At 48.8% G+C, this 12500-nt stretch overlaps 1 protein-coding gene across 1 annotated transcript in view; it reads left to right on the forward strand.

Annotated features, from left to right (window-relative positions):
• LOC143127784 (kinesin light chain 1-like) overlaps window positions 1-12500 on the forward strand; it is a 51224-nt gene that overhangs the window by 20002 nt on the left and 18722 nt on the right. The window contains exons 5-11 of the mRNA XM_076289487.1: window positions 694-922; window positions 2347-2434; window positions 4509-4610; window positions 5379-5552; window positions 7904-8003; window positions 11407-11456; window positions 12265-12332. Of these exons, the coding sequence (XP_076145602.1) occupies window positions 694-922; window positions 2347-2434; window positions 4509-4610; window positions 5379-5552; window positions 7904-8003; window positions 11407-11456; window positions 12265-12332 (811 nt within the window). The remainder of the gene's footprint in view (window positions 1-693; window positions 923-2346; window positions 2435-4508; window positions 4611-5378; window positions 5553-7903; window positions 8004-11406; window positions 11457-12264; window positions 12333-12500) is intronic.

Raw genomic sequence — 12500 nt, forward strand, 5'->3', positions numbered from 1 at the left:
TTCCCCTTTGAGGTAACGAGCATGTCAAAGAGTGGTGTGAAAGAGCAGGAAATGGCGTCGTCATTGTGAACGCCGTTGTGATTATTATGGGATGTTGGATCGTTCATTGGATTTTCACTCGGTCTTTCACAGCAGGAGGAGAAGGTGGGGGAGACCCCCAAGGACTCTCTGGATGACCTGTTCCCCAACGATGACGATGACCACGGACCAGGAAGTAAGCAGCATGCTGTAGCCAAGGCCTTCCTTACATAATCATGCTAGAACTATGCATAGAACCGTGGGTTTGATTGGTGTCATACAACTGCGGGGGTTAATTGGTGTCATTGGGCCAGTCAAAATCAATAGAACTGCCTAATTATGGATGCAAATTGAAATGATTAATTATTGATGCAAAATGGAACCTGTGCTTGTTCATATGACTCTCATGCTTTCACATTACAATCATCCATGTTCTCTTCCTTCCTCTCTCTCTCCCTCCCTCTCTCTCTCTCTCCCTCCCTCTCCCTCTCTTCCTTCCTCCCTTTCCACTCCTTTATCTCTCCCTCCCTCCCTCTCTCTCCCCCTCTCTCTCTACCTCCCTCCCTCCCTCCCTTTCTCTCCCTCCCTCTCTCTCTCTCTCCCTCCCTCCCTCTCTCTCTCTCCCTCCCTCCCTCTCTCTCTCCTTCCCTCCCTCCCTCCCTCCGTCTCCTTCAGTGCCCCAGCAACACAACAGTGCAGCGGCGGCGGCGGCCCAGCAGGGCGGCTACGAGATCCCGGCGCGTCTGCGGACGCTGCACAACCTGGTGATCCAGTACGCCTCGCAGGGCCGCTACGAGGTGGCCGTGCCGCTGTGCAAGCAGGCGCTGGAGGACCTGGAGAAGACCTCCGGCCACGACCACCCCGACGTGGCCACCATGCTCAACATCCTCGCCCTGGTCTACAGGTGAGCCGTGTGTGTGTGTGTAGATCTGGTCTACAGGTGAGCCGTGTGTGTGTGTGTGTAGATCTGGTCTACAGGTGAGCCGTGTGTGTGTGTGTGTGTGTGTGTGTGTGTGTGTGTGTGTGTGTAGATCTGGTCTACAGGTGAGCCGTGTGTGTGTGTGTGTGTGTGTGTGTAGATCTGGTCTACAGGTGAGCCGTGTGTGTGTGTGTGTGTGTGTGTGTGTGTAGATCTGGTCTACAGGTGAGCCGTGTGTGTGTGTGTGTGTGTGTGTAGATCTGGTCTACAGGTGAGCCGTGTGTGTGTGTGTGTGTGTGTGTGTGTGTGTGTGTGTGCAGATCTGGTCTACAGGTGAGCCGTGTGTGTGTATGTGTGTGTGTGTGCGCAGATCTGGTCTACAGGTGAGCCGTGTGTTTGTGTGTGGGTGTGTGTCTGTATGTGTGTGTGTGTGCGCGCAGATCTGGTCTACAGGTGAGCTGGATCACTGGCAGGCAGGGCGAGAGTTAGGGGGGTGTGTGTGTGTGTCTGTGTGTGTGTGTCTCTGTGTCTGTGTCTGTGTGTGTGTGTGTGTGTGTGTGTGTGTGTGTGTGTGCAGATCTAGTCTACAGGTGAGCCGACTCACTGGCAGCAGGCAGGGCAAGAGTTAGGGGTGTGCATGTGTGGGAGTGCGTGTGTGTGTGTGTGTATTTCAGTGTGTGCGTGTGTCTACAGGTGAGTGCTTAGGTGAGGGAGTTACATACATGACCGGTGAGAGTTAGGCGTGTGTGTGTGTGTGTGTGTGTGTGTGTGTGTGTGTGTGTGTGTGTGTGTGTGTGTGTGTGTGTGTGTGTGTGTGTGTGTGTGTGTGTGTGTGTGTGTGTGTGTGTGTGCGCGCGCGCGTGTGTCCCTTGGTGTCCAGTTCCATACATGACCGGTGAGAGTTAGGTGTGTGTGTGTGTGTGCGCATGCGCGTGCACGCGTGTGTCCCTTGGTGTCCAGTTCCAGACACAATGAGCACTTTCACTTCTCCCAGTTCACACACACACACACACACACACACACACACACACACAGCATTGCTGTCCCTCAGCTCACAGAGAGAGGGGAAGCTTGTTAAATATTTAACTAGGTCGCTAAAAGGTGACCTTTGTCTGTGTCCCGGGGGGAAGTGATAAATCTGGACTCTTCCTCCTCGTGGCCATCCTCCTCACTTGGAGTTTCAAACGTCAATATAAAAACAGATACAGTTTTGAAATCTTTTGAACATGGTGGTTGACAGTTTGTTGACACTCTATAAGTGTCTTTGCTAGAATGTTAAAAGACGTGTTGTGAATAAAATGTTACAGGTGTGTGTTTTAAGTGTTGTAATAAAAGTAAAGTGTGTGTTACATGTTAAAGGCGTGTTGTGAGTAGCGCTACGCAGTCTCCTCATCTCTGTTTGCACACAGGGACCAGAACAAATACAAAGAGGCGGCCCACCTGCTCAACGACGCCCTGTCAATCAGAGAGAAGACCCTCGGCAAAGACCACCCAGCGGTGAGCACGCACACACATACACACACACACACACACACACACACACACACACACACACACACACATACACACACACCCACACAGTCACACACCCCTACATTGATACTCTCATAGTGACACTGCGATTACAGTTCTTAGCCAGTCAAGGCACTGATTGCACAGTAAAGAGTTCAAAGGCTTATTATATGGGTGTAACCCGTGACTGCAAACTCGAGACGGCATATTTCCATGTTTACCACTACACGTGAAACAGTCCTCAGCTTCAGTTCCAAGTAACCTCAGTGCCATATAGTTTTATGTTGCTGAAGACCACACTCGGCTCTTTCAAATAAACATATTCATCTTCATAAAGAATATGAGGGTTATGAGAGAGTGAATGATGACTGACTGTAAAGCCTAACCCATCTACCGCAGCCCACCTCTGTTATGGGGTAGTTGCTTTGGGTTACGTAAAAAAACTACATTTTGGTCAATTTTGAGATCATGGTATTTTATTCAACTTAATTCCAAATATTTTTCAACTGAAAAACAAATATCAAATGCATGCTTAATTTGTTACTCAAGACAAAGGGGGAGCATTGTTGCAAAATGGAATGCTGCAAAATAATTTGTATATTTCAGCCACATTTTCACAATTGTTGAAAGCCATAATGGACGATTAATTGATGGATTTGATTAATTGCTCAGCCCTAGGGAATCGGCTAATGCTAATAGATACTCAGTCCTAGTGGCTAATGCTAATGGATACTCATCCCTAGGGGAGCGGCTAATACTAATGGTTATTCTGTCTCTCTCAGCCCTAGGGTAACGGCTAATACTAATGGTTATTCTGTCTCTCTCAGCCCTAGGGTAACGGCTAATGCTAATGGTTATTCTGTCTCTCTCAGCCCTAGGGTAACGGCTAATGCTAATGGTTATTTTGTCTCTCTCAGCCCTAGGGTAACGGCTAATGCTAATGGTTATTCTGTCTCTCTCAGCCCTAGGGTAACGGCTAATGCTAATGGTTATTTTGTCTCTCTCAGCCCTAGGGTAACGGCTAATGCTAATGGTTACTCTGTCTCTCTCAGCCCTAGGGTAACGGCTAATGCTAATGGTTATTCTGTCTCTCTCAGCCCTAGGGTAACGGCTAATGCTAATGGTTACTCTGTCTCTCTCAGCCCTAGAATAACGGCTAATGCTAATGGATACTCTGTCTCTATCAGCCCTAGGGAATCGGCTAATGCTAATGGATACTCAGCCCTAGCGGCTAATGCTAATGGATACTCAGCCCTAGTGGCTAATGCTAATGGATACTCATTCCTAGGGGAGCGGCTAATACTAATGGTTATTCTGTCTCTCTCAGCCCTAGGGTAACGGCTAATGCTAATGGTTACTCTGTCTCCCTCAGCCCTAGGGTAACGGCTAATGCTAATGGTTACTCTGTCTCTCTCAGCCCTAGGGAAATGGCTAATGCTAATGGAAACTCAGCCCTAGCGGCTAATGCTAATGGAAACTCAGCCCTAGCGGCTAATGCTAATGGATACTCAGCCCTAGTGGCTAATGGGTAACGGCTAATGCTAATGGTTACTCTGTCTCTCTCAGCCCTAGGGTAACGGCTAATGCTAATGGTTACTCTGTCTCTCTCAGCCCTAGGGTAACGGCTAATGCTAATGGTTACTCAGCCTTAGGGTAACGGCTAATGCTAATGGTTACTCTGTCTCTCTCAGCCCTAGGGTAACGGCTAATGCTAATGGTTACTCTGTCTCTCTCAGCCCTAGGGGAGCGGCTAATGCTAATGGTTACTCAGCCCTAGGGTAACGGCTAATGCTAATGGATACTCAGCCCTAGGGTAACGGCTAATGCTAATGGTTACTCAGCCCTAGGGTAACGGCTAATGCTAATGGTTACTCTGTCTCTCTCAGCCCTAGGGTAACGGCTAATGCTAATGGTTACTCTGTCTCTCTCAGCCCTAGGGGAGCGGCTAATGCTAATGGTTACTCAGCCCTAGGGTAACGGCTAATGCTAATGGATACTCAGCCCTAGGGTAACGGCTAATGCTAATGGTTACTCTGTCTCTCTCTCTGTTGCTGTGCAGGTGGCGGCCACCCTGAACAACCTGGCCGTGCTCTACGGGAAGAGGGGCAAGTACAAGGAGGCAGAGCCCCTCTGCAAGAGGGCGCTGGAGATCCGAGAGAAGGTACGGCAAGCCAGAGGGTCCAAATGCATGCCTCAAAACTCAATAGTTTAGTTCTTGAGTTGTCGAACTGCTGCAAACAAGAACGCATGAGCAGAGTTGTTAGATGCCTTATTTGAATGGCCCACAAGAACACATACACACACAATGTCATACACACATACACACACATGCACAGACACAGAGGGAGCAGTGGTTAGCTTCCAAGCAAGTAAAATAGTCTTTGTAGGTGTCATGTCAATACACCAAGACACCTGCCCTGTCTAAAATGGATACCACGAGGACACACACACACACCTGTAGAACAATAGTTGGACCAGTCTGGTCGGGGGAAAAGGAACAGAGGGATATTTCATGAGGTAGTAAACAACCTTTGTGTGGACTTGTGTGTGGTTACATTGTTGCCTGTTCAAATAACACACCCCACAGGAGGTGTGCACTCACTCATGTTAACAAGATGACAGACAAAGCTACGGACATGCCCAGTTTAGTACTAATCCTCCCATCAGACCAGGCTATCAGCACCTTGCAGCTCGGCATTCTCTTCAGATGTGATTAGCGCTGAACATGCCTCATATATTAATGTATTTCTCTCTCTTTCAAGTATCAAGCTGTTAATCACATTCGATTCACTTAAAGTGTTCCTAGTGAGGACTAAATCTTTAGAGAATAAAAGTCTATTTTTAGAATCTTACATACCTCTGACCTCCCTCTCTCTCTCCCTCCCTCCCTCTCTCTCTCCCTCTCTCCCTCTCTCCCTCTCTCCATCAGGTGTTGGGCCGGGACCACCCGGACGTGGCCAAGCAGCTGAACAACCTGGCCCTGCTGTGCCAGAACCAGGGCAAGTACGAGGAGGTGGAGTACTACTACTGCCGCGCCCTGGAGATCTACGAGACCCGCCTGGGCCCCGACGACCCCAACGTGGCCAAGACCAAGAACAACCTGGTGAGGAGACCACCGGGGGGCCGAGACAGAGCAGAGCAGAGTGTCCCTAGTGTGGGACAGAGCAGAGTGTCCCTAGTGTGGGACAGAGCAGAGTGTCCCTAGTGTGGGACAGAGCAGAGTGTGCCTAGTGTGGGACAGAGTAGAGTGTCCCTAGTGTGGGACAGAGCAGAGTGTCCCTAGTGTGGGACAGAGCAGAGTGTCCCTAGTGTGGGACAGAGCAGAGTGTCCCTAGTGTGGGGTGGAGACAGAGCAGAGTGTCCCTAGTGTGGGGTGGAGACAGAGCAGAGTGTCCCTAGTGTGGGACAGAGCAGAGTGTCCCTAGTGTGGGACAGAGCAGAGTGTCCCTAGTGTGGGGCGGAGACAGAGCAGAGCAGAGTGTCCCTAGTGTGGGACAGAGCAGAGTGTCCCTAGTGTGGGGCGGAGACAGAGTGTCCCTAGTGTGGGACAGAGCAGAGTGTCCCTAGTGTGGGGCGGAGCAGAGTGTCCCTAGTGTGGGACAGAGCAGAGTGTCCCTAGTGTGGGGTGGAGACAGAGCAGAGTGTCCCTAGTGTGGGGCGGAGACAGAGCAGAGCAGAGTGTCCCTAGTGTGGGACAGAGCAGAGTGTCCCTAGTGTGGGACAGAGCAGAGTGTCCCTAGTGTGGGGCGGAGACAGAGCAGAGCAGAGTGTCCCTAGTGTGGGACAGAGCAGAGTGTCCCTAGTGTGGGGCGGAGACAGAGTGTCCCTAGTGTGGGACAGAGCAGAGTGTCCCTAGTGTGGGGCGGAGACAGAGCAGAGCAGAGTGTCCCTAGTGTGGGACAGAGCAGAGTGTCCCTAGTGTGGGGCGGAGACAGAGTGTCCCTAGTGTGGGACAGAGCAGAGTGTCCCTAGTGTGGGGCGGAGACAGAGTGTCCCTAGTGTGGGGCGGAGACAGAGCAGAGCAGAGTGTCCCTAGTGTGGGACAGAGCAGAGTGTCCCTAGTGTGGGGCGGAGACAGAGTGTCCCTAGTGTGGGACAGAGCAGAGTGTCCCTAGTGTGGGACAGAGCAGAGTGTCCCTAGTGTGGGGCGGAGACAGAGTGTCCCTAGTGTGGGGTGGAGACAGAGCAGAGTGTCCCTAGTGTGGGACAGAGCAGAGTGACCCTAGTGTGGGGTGGAGACAGAGCAGAGTGTCCCTAGTGTGGGGTGGAGACAGAGCAGAGTGTCCCTAGTGTGGGACAGAGCAGAGTGTCCCTAGTGTGGGGTGGAGACAGAGCAGAGTGTCCCTAGTGTGGGGTGGAGACAGAGCAGAGTGTCCCTAGTGTGGGACAGAGCAGAGTGTCCCTAGTGTGGGGTGGAGACAGAGAAGAGTGTCCCTAGTGTGGGACAGAGCAGAGTGTCCCTAGTGTGGGGTGGAGACAGAGCAGAGTGTCCCTAGTGTGGGACAGAGCAGAGTGTCCCTAGTGTGGGGTGGAGACAGAGCAGAGTGTCCCTAGTGTGGGGTGGAGACAGAGCAGAGTGTCCCTAGTGTGGGGCGGAGCAGAGTGTCCCTAGTGTGGGGTGGAGACAGAGCAGAGTGTCCCTAGTGTGGGACAGAGCAGAGTGTCCCTAGTGTGGGGTGGAGACAGAGCAGAGTGTCCCTAGTGTGGGGCGGAGCAGAGTGTCCCTAGTGTGGGGCGTCAACTTTTGCGTCAGTGCATATGCGGGCGTGGTGCAACAACAGACAGTAATGTCATCGACTGACCAGATCAGTCGACTCGGCCGGGTTCCATTCCCACCGTTGCGACTTGCAAGTCTGTGTCTGTGTGTGTCATTTTTGGATACAAGTGTCTGCTAATGCAGTCTGCAAATAACTGTAACTTTTATCTATATAACATATAGAGACACACTCATTTTTGGCTCCGTTTCCTCTGTCCTGCCCCTGTCTGTGTTAGGCTAGGGGGGAGGGGCGTTAGAGATCTGCTGAGTTGATTTTAGGGAAAACCTGTGGTTGTGTTATGCACACATAGCCCAGGCGTTGGCATGCCACATGTATCCTTGGCCTGGCTACTGTGTGATTCACTTTCTGCTCAGAGCGTCCGTGTTTCTGGTGGTCTTTGGTTAGCACTGGCGAGTGTCTCCTCTTTCCACTGCAATTCAGCTGTGTGTGTGTGTGTGTGTGTGTGTGTGTGTGTGTGTGTGTGTGTGTGTGTGTGTGTGTGTGTGTGTGTGTGTGTGTGTGTGTGTGTGTGTGTGTGTGTGTGTGTGTGTGTCACTTAAACAGCAAGCCCTTTAGTACCTCAGTAAACCTCAGTCTGCTTTTATGTGAATGTCAGTCTTGATGACTTCCTTTATCTCTCTCTCTCTCTCTCTCTCTCTCTCTCTTTCTCTCTTTCTCTCTCTCTCTCTCTCTCCAGGCCTCTTGCTACCTGAAGCAGGGCAAGTACAAGGAAGCAGAGATCCTCTACAAAGAGATCCTCACTCGTGCCCATGAGAAGGAGTTTGGATCCGTGGATGGTGAGCAGTCTTGTCAAACCCCTTAAGTCATCTCTAGCAGAACATTAACGTATGCAGGGAATAACAAATGTTTACTTCATGGACACTAGTGTAATTCCAGTGCCTTGGACCTTTCACGCGTGTCCCAAATTCTTTAAGCCGCACACGGTTCCGTTTCATGTTCTAGAACTGGGCCCTGTTTCCCAATAACAATGAATCTCGGAGCGGTCAGCAGTACTTGAACAGACCCTGTCCATGTCAGGACAGGCACTATGCAAGCAAGAGTGCAGTGGCATGAGCCAGGCCTAGGAGATGTAGTCTACCAGCCTGTATAACCACCTGCACCTAAAACAAAAAACAAACATTATGACAAATGGAAACATTAATGCCCCCTCTCTCATTTTATGAGTGCAGTCGAGAGTGATGAACTGCACTGCAGTATAACAGATGACCAATATGTACGGTTGCAATAACACTGAATTGATAGGTAGCTGTGTAGTCCTGCACATTGTGACGACAACCCCAGAGAGAACCACTGTTCCCCGTTAAGAACATCCGTTCCCCATTAAGAACCATCGTTCCCCATTAAGAACCACCGTTCTCAGTTAAAGACCACTGTTCCCCCGTTAAGAACCACTGAGCTGTCTGCAGCTACTCTGGTGCATCTGTAGACACTTTTCACAGCTACTGCAGGGAAATGGGAAATGGCCCGGAAATCTAAGATGAGGCTTGCGCTGCGTATGGGAAACGAGGACTGGATTTGACTGCATGTCCAGTCATTTCCCCCCATTCCCATTCTGTCCCAGCTACCCAAGAAACCCTTTCACTGTCCCTCTCTCCTCTCCTTTCCTTTCCTCTCCTTTCCTTTCCCCTCCTTTCCTTTCCTCTCCTTTACTTTCCTCTCCTCTCCTCTTTTCATTTTTCTCTACACTGTCCCTGATCTGGTACTCATCAGAGATGATACTCCCGTCATATCTCTACCTCAGGAACCCTTTGTTGGAGGGGCTGAGTGTGCATGTGATGGGTCCCTAGTGCTGGTGTTGCACATACAGTACAGGGGTACGTTTCCCAAAAGCATAGATGCTAACCTGTTAGCAACTTAGTTGGTTGGCAATCGGAAATTGCATTGCAATCAACAAAGTTGCTAACTTAGTTATCAACTATGGTTTTGGGAAACGCACCCCAGATCTGATTGACCTTTAACCTAACTGACCTTTGACCTGTCCTGTGACATCTCTTTCTCTTTCTCTCTCTCTCTCTCACACCACCACCACCACCATCTCGCCCCTTCTCTTCGTAAATCTCTTACGAAAAACAAAAACAGAAAAACAAAACCCAGCTCAAGCTACGGACGACCGGAGCACAAGCAGATAAAAAGGAAAGAAAGAAAGAGAAAAAGACAAAGGGAAAAAAAAGCCACACCACAGATTCGGGCAGGGCCTAACCATAACAACCGTAGCCCCTCTCATTAACCTAATCCTGTGGAGAGAAAGAGGAGAGAAAGAGGGAAGAAAGAGGGAGGGAGAGGGAGAGTAAAAAACTGTCAATGCTGTGAAGTATTCTGTCTGTGTTTTTAACACTAATGTTTATAATGAACCGGCGAGTGAGAGCAAGACATGAAGCGTGTGTGCAAATCTATCTTTGGGGGGGAAAAAGGAAAAGAAATATGTGCAGTCCTGCCATGTTGTTGTTATGGTGAGGGTGAGTGATAGAGGGTTGCCAAAGGACAAGGAAAAGAACTGAAGTCTAGACTTATTATGGGGTGGAGGCTGAAGGTGTTTTAAGTATGTGGGATTTGTTGCAGAGGTTTTTATAACTGAGCTTGCCTCATAACTCATTAAAACACTATTGTTCTGACCTTGCGCTGTAAGGCATTGTAATTGTGTGCGTGTGTGTGTGTGTGTGTGTGTGTGTGTGTGTGTGTGTGTGTGTGTGTGTGTGTGTGTGTGTGTGTGTGTGTGTGTGTGTGTGTGTGTGTGTGTGTGTGTGTGTGTGTGTGTGTGTGTGTGTGTGTGTGTGAGAGAATGGGCAAGGGAGTTCATGTTTTTTCATCCTGTTATGTTGTTTTGTTTGTTTGTTTGTTGTTTTGCCACATTTATTGCTTTGAGTGCTTTTGCTTTTGCCATTGCCTTCTGTTCTTCTGTTTGTAACACTCATAAACTTTTGTGTCACTCCGACGTCTTTGTTCTCTGCTTGTTTATAAAAACAAACAAACAAACAAACAAACGGACAAACTGAGCCACCGCTGTTGCTATGGGGACTACCCTCTAAGCTTTTGTTCACGTTAGAATGTCCATTGTGTGCTTTCTTGCCATGTTTTTTTTTTTTTTTTGTTATTTCTGTTTGTATGTCATTTGATTGTGTTTCTTTTTTATATACATTTGGTTTTCGCTTTGATTTTCTTTTCATGCATGAATGTAATCGCACCTTCTGATTTTAATCCAAGTTCTTCTCAATAAAATGCAAAATCACAAAAAGGTTTCAATTTGTTTCTCACATCTAAAATATGACTGGGTTTCACTAGATGGTTCAGGCTCTCTCACATCTTGTTCAGCTCAGTCTTCTCTAGCAGACATGATCGTTTGATTTCCAATACCGTGTCATAATGAGGCGAAGGGGTAATTTTTTGTCCAATAATCATTCATCATTGATTCCTTTGTGTTCATGAGCTCACTGCAGTCCCAGACATTGTTCTAGTTTTTAACTCGACAGGAAGTGTAAAACTGCTACATCCTGTACACTTTAAGAGAAGAAGCCCAATGGAGAGTGAGAAAAGTGCATCCAAACCACTGGAGCTGCTGACTGTAGTCCTCTCTGTCAGTCGAACTCTAAAGCCCTGAAGGCCTCTTTTCCCAAGAAGGTTACATTCGTAACTAGAACTTTGTATGCTAACTGTAACTGTAGTCTAACTTTAGTCATCTCCGTCAGTCGGGCCCTCGAGCCTACAAGGGCTTTTATTCCCAGAAGGTGATGTCTCATGCTCTCCTTCAGAGAACTGAGGCTACGTTCGTAACCAGAGATGCTTTAATGCATACAGTGTTGTCCTTTAATGTCAACACGAGACATGTTCTTAATGGAGTCTCTCACCTCATCATGCACGTCTGGACAAGTTGACCTTCTCCCTAGAGAGGTCAGTGACTGAGGGGAAGGTCAGGGAGAGGGAGGGAGGTGAGCAGGTGTCTGTTATTCTGTTATGGAATCTAGACAGCAGCTGGAGGGCATGACTCAGAAAGGAGCGGTACAGGGTTTTGTTTTTTTTTTTAACCGCAAAGCCGTAGGAGTGTGTGGTGCATCACATGATTTTCTCCTTTCGCTCTCTCTCTCCCTTTTCTCTCTGCTCCCCTTCCCCTCCAACCTTCTCTCTTCCTCCTTCTCTCTCTGTCTCTCTGTTCTTCTCTCCATCTCTCTCTCTCTCTCTCTGTAGCTGAAAATAAGCCAATCTGGATGCATGCAGAGGAGCGGGAGGAGAGCAAAGTAAGTGTGTGTGTGTGTGTACGTATTTTTGTGCACTGAGGCTTCAAGTGTGTGTGTGTGTGTGTGTGTGTGTGTGTATACGTGTGTGTGTGTGCATGATTATACATGAGTCACTTGAAGTGTGATAGGTAAAGATGTGCGGAATACTAAGCAGTCTCTTGTTAAGTGTGAGGGCTGCTGTGCTGTTGGCTTCTGACTTTCACTGAGAGAGTTTGATTGACAGCTGAGTGCTTTCCTTCTCACTCAGACTGCTCATTAGTGTATTTACTTCCTCTTTAATGCCAACTCCATCTCTGTCTCTCTTCATCCCTCTATACCTCACTATCTCTCTCTCTTCATCCCTCTGTATCTCACTCCATCTCTCTTCATCCCTCCATACCTCACTATCTCTTCATCCCTCCATATCTCCATCCCTTCATCTCTCTCTCTCTGTAACTCTTACTCTATGTAACTATCACTCTCTTTTCTGCTCACACTTGCTTGTTATGCTTTATGTTTAAATGTTCTCTCTTGCTGACTCTCTTGCTCTTGCCCTGCTTCTCTTCTCTCCTTCAACGGCTTGCTCATCTCTCTCTCTCTCTCTCTCTCTCTCTCTCTCTCTCTCTCTCTCTCTCATGTTTTTCTTCCTCTTCCGCTGTCATGATCACTCGCTCACAATCTCCAACTTCCATCTGATTCTGGCTCCTTCTCCTATCCTGTCACGTGTTCTGCTTCTCTCTCTCTCTCTCTCTTTCTCACTCTTTCTCTCCCTGACTCTCATTCCCTCTCTCTTTCCTTTCCTCCCTTCCCTCCCTCCGTCTGACTCCAGGGCAGGATCGGTGAGGGCACTCATTACGGCGAGTACGGGGGATGGTACAAGGCCTGTAAGGTTAGCAGGTGAGTCGATGGCCCTCTAATTAAACCACCAGTCAAGCAGAAACACACACACACACACACACACACACACACACACACACTCTAACACACACTTGAATTTCCCCTGGAGATCAATAAAGTATCTATCTATCTATCTACACACACACACACACATACACATACGCACAG

Source organism: Alosa pseudoharengus, unplaced genomic scaffold (genome assembly GCF_046254945.1).
Source record: "Alosa pseudoharengus isolate Yale_2024_CS ecotype anadromous, Long Island Sound unplaced genomic scaffold, YU_APseudo_1.1 YU_APseudo_1.1_scf_1, whole genome shotgun sequence".
NCBI classification, from domain to species: domain Eukaryota; kingdom Metazoa; phylum Chordata; class Actinopteri; order Clupeiformes; family Clupeidae; genus Alosa; species Alosa pseudoharengus.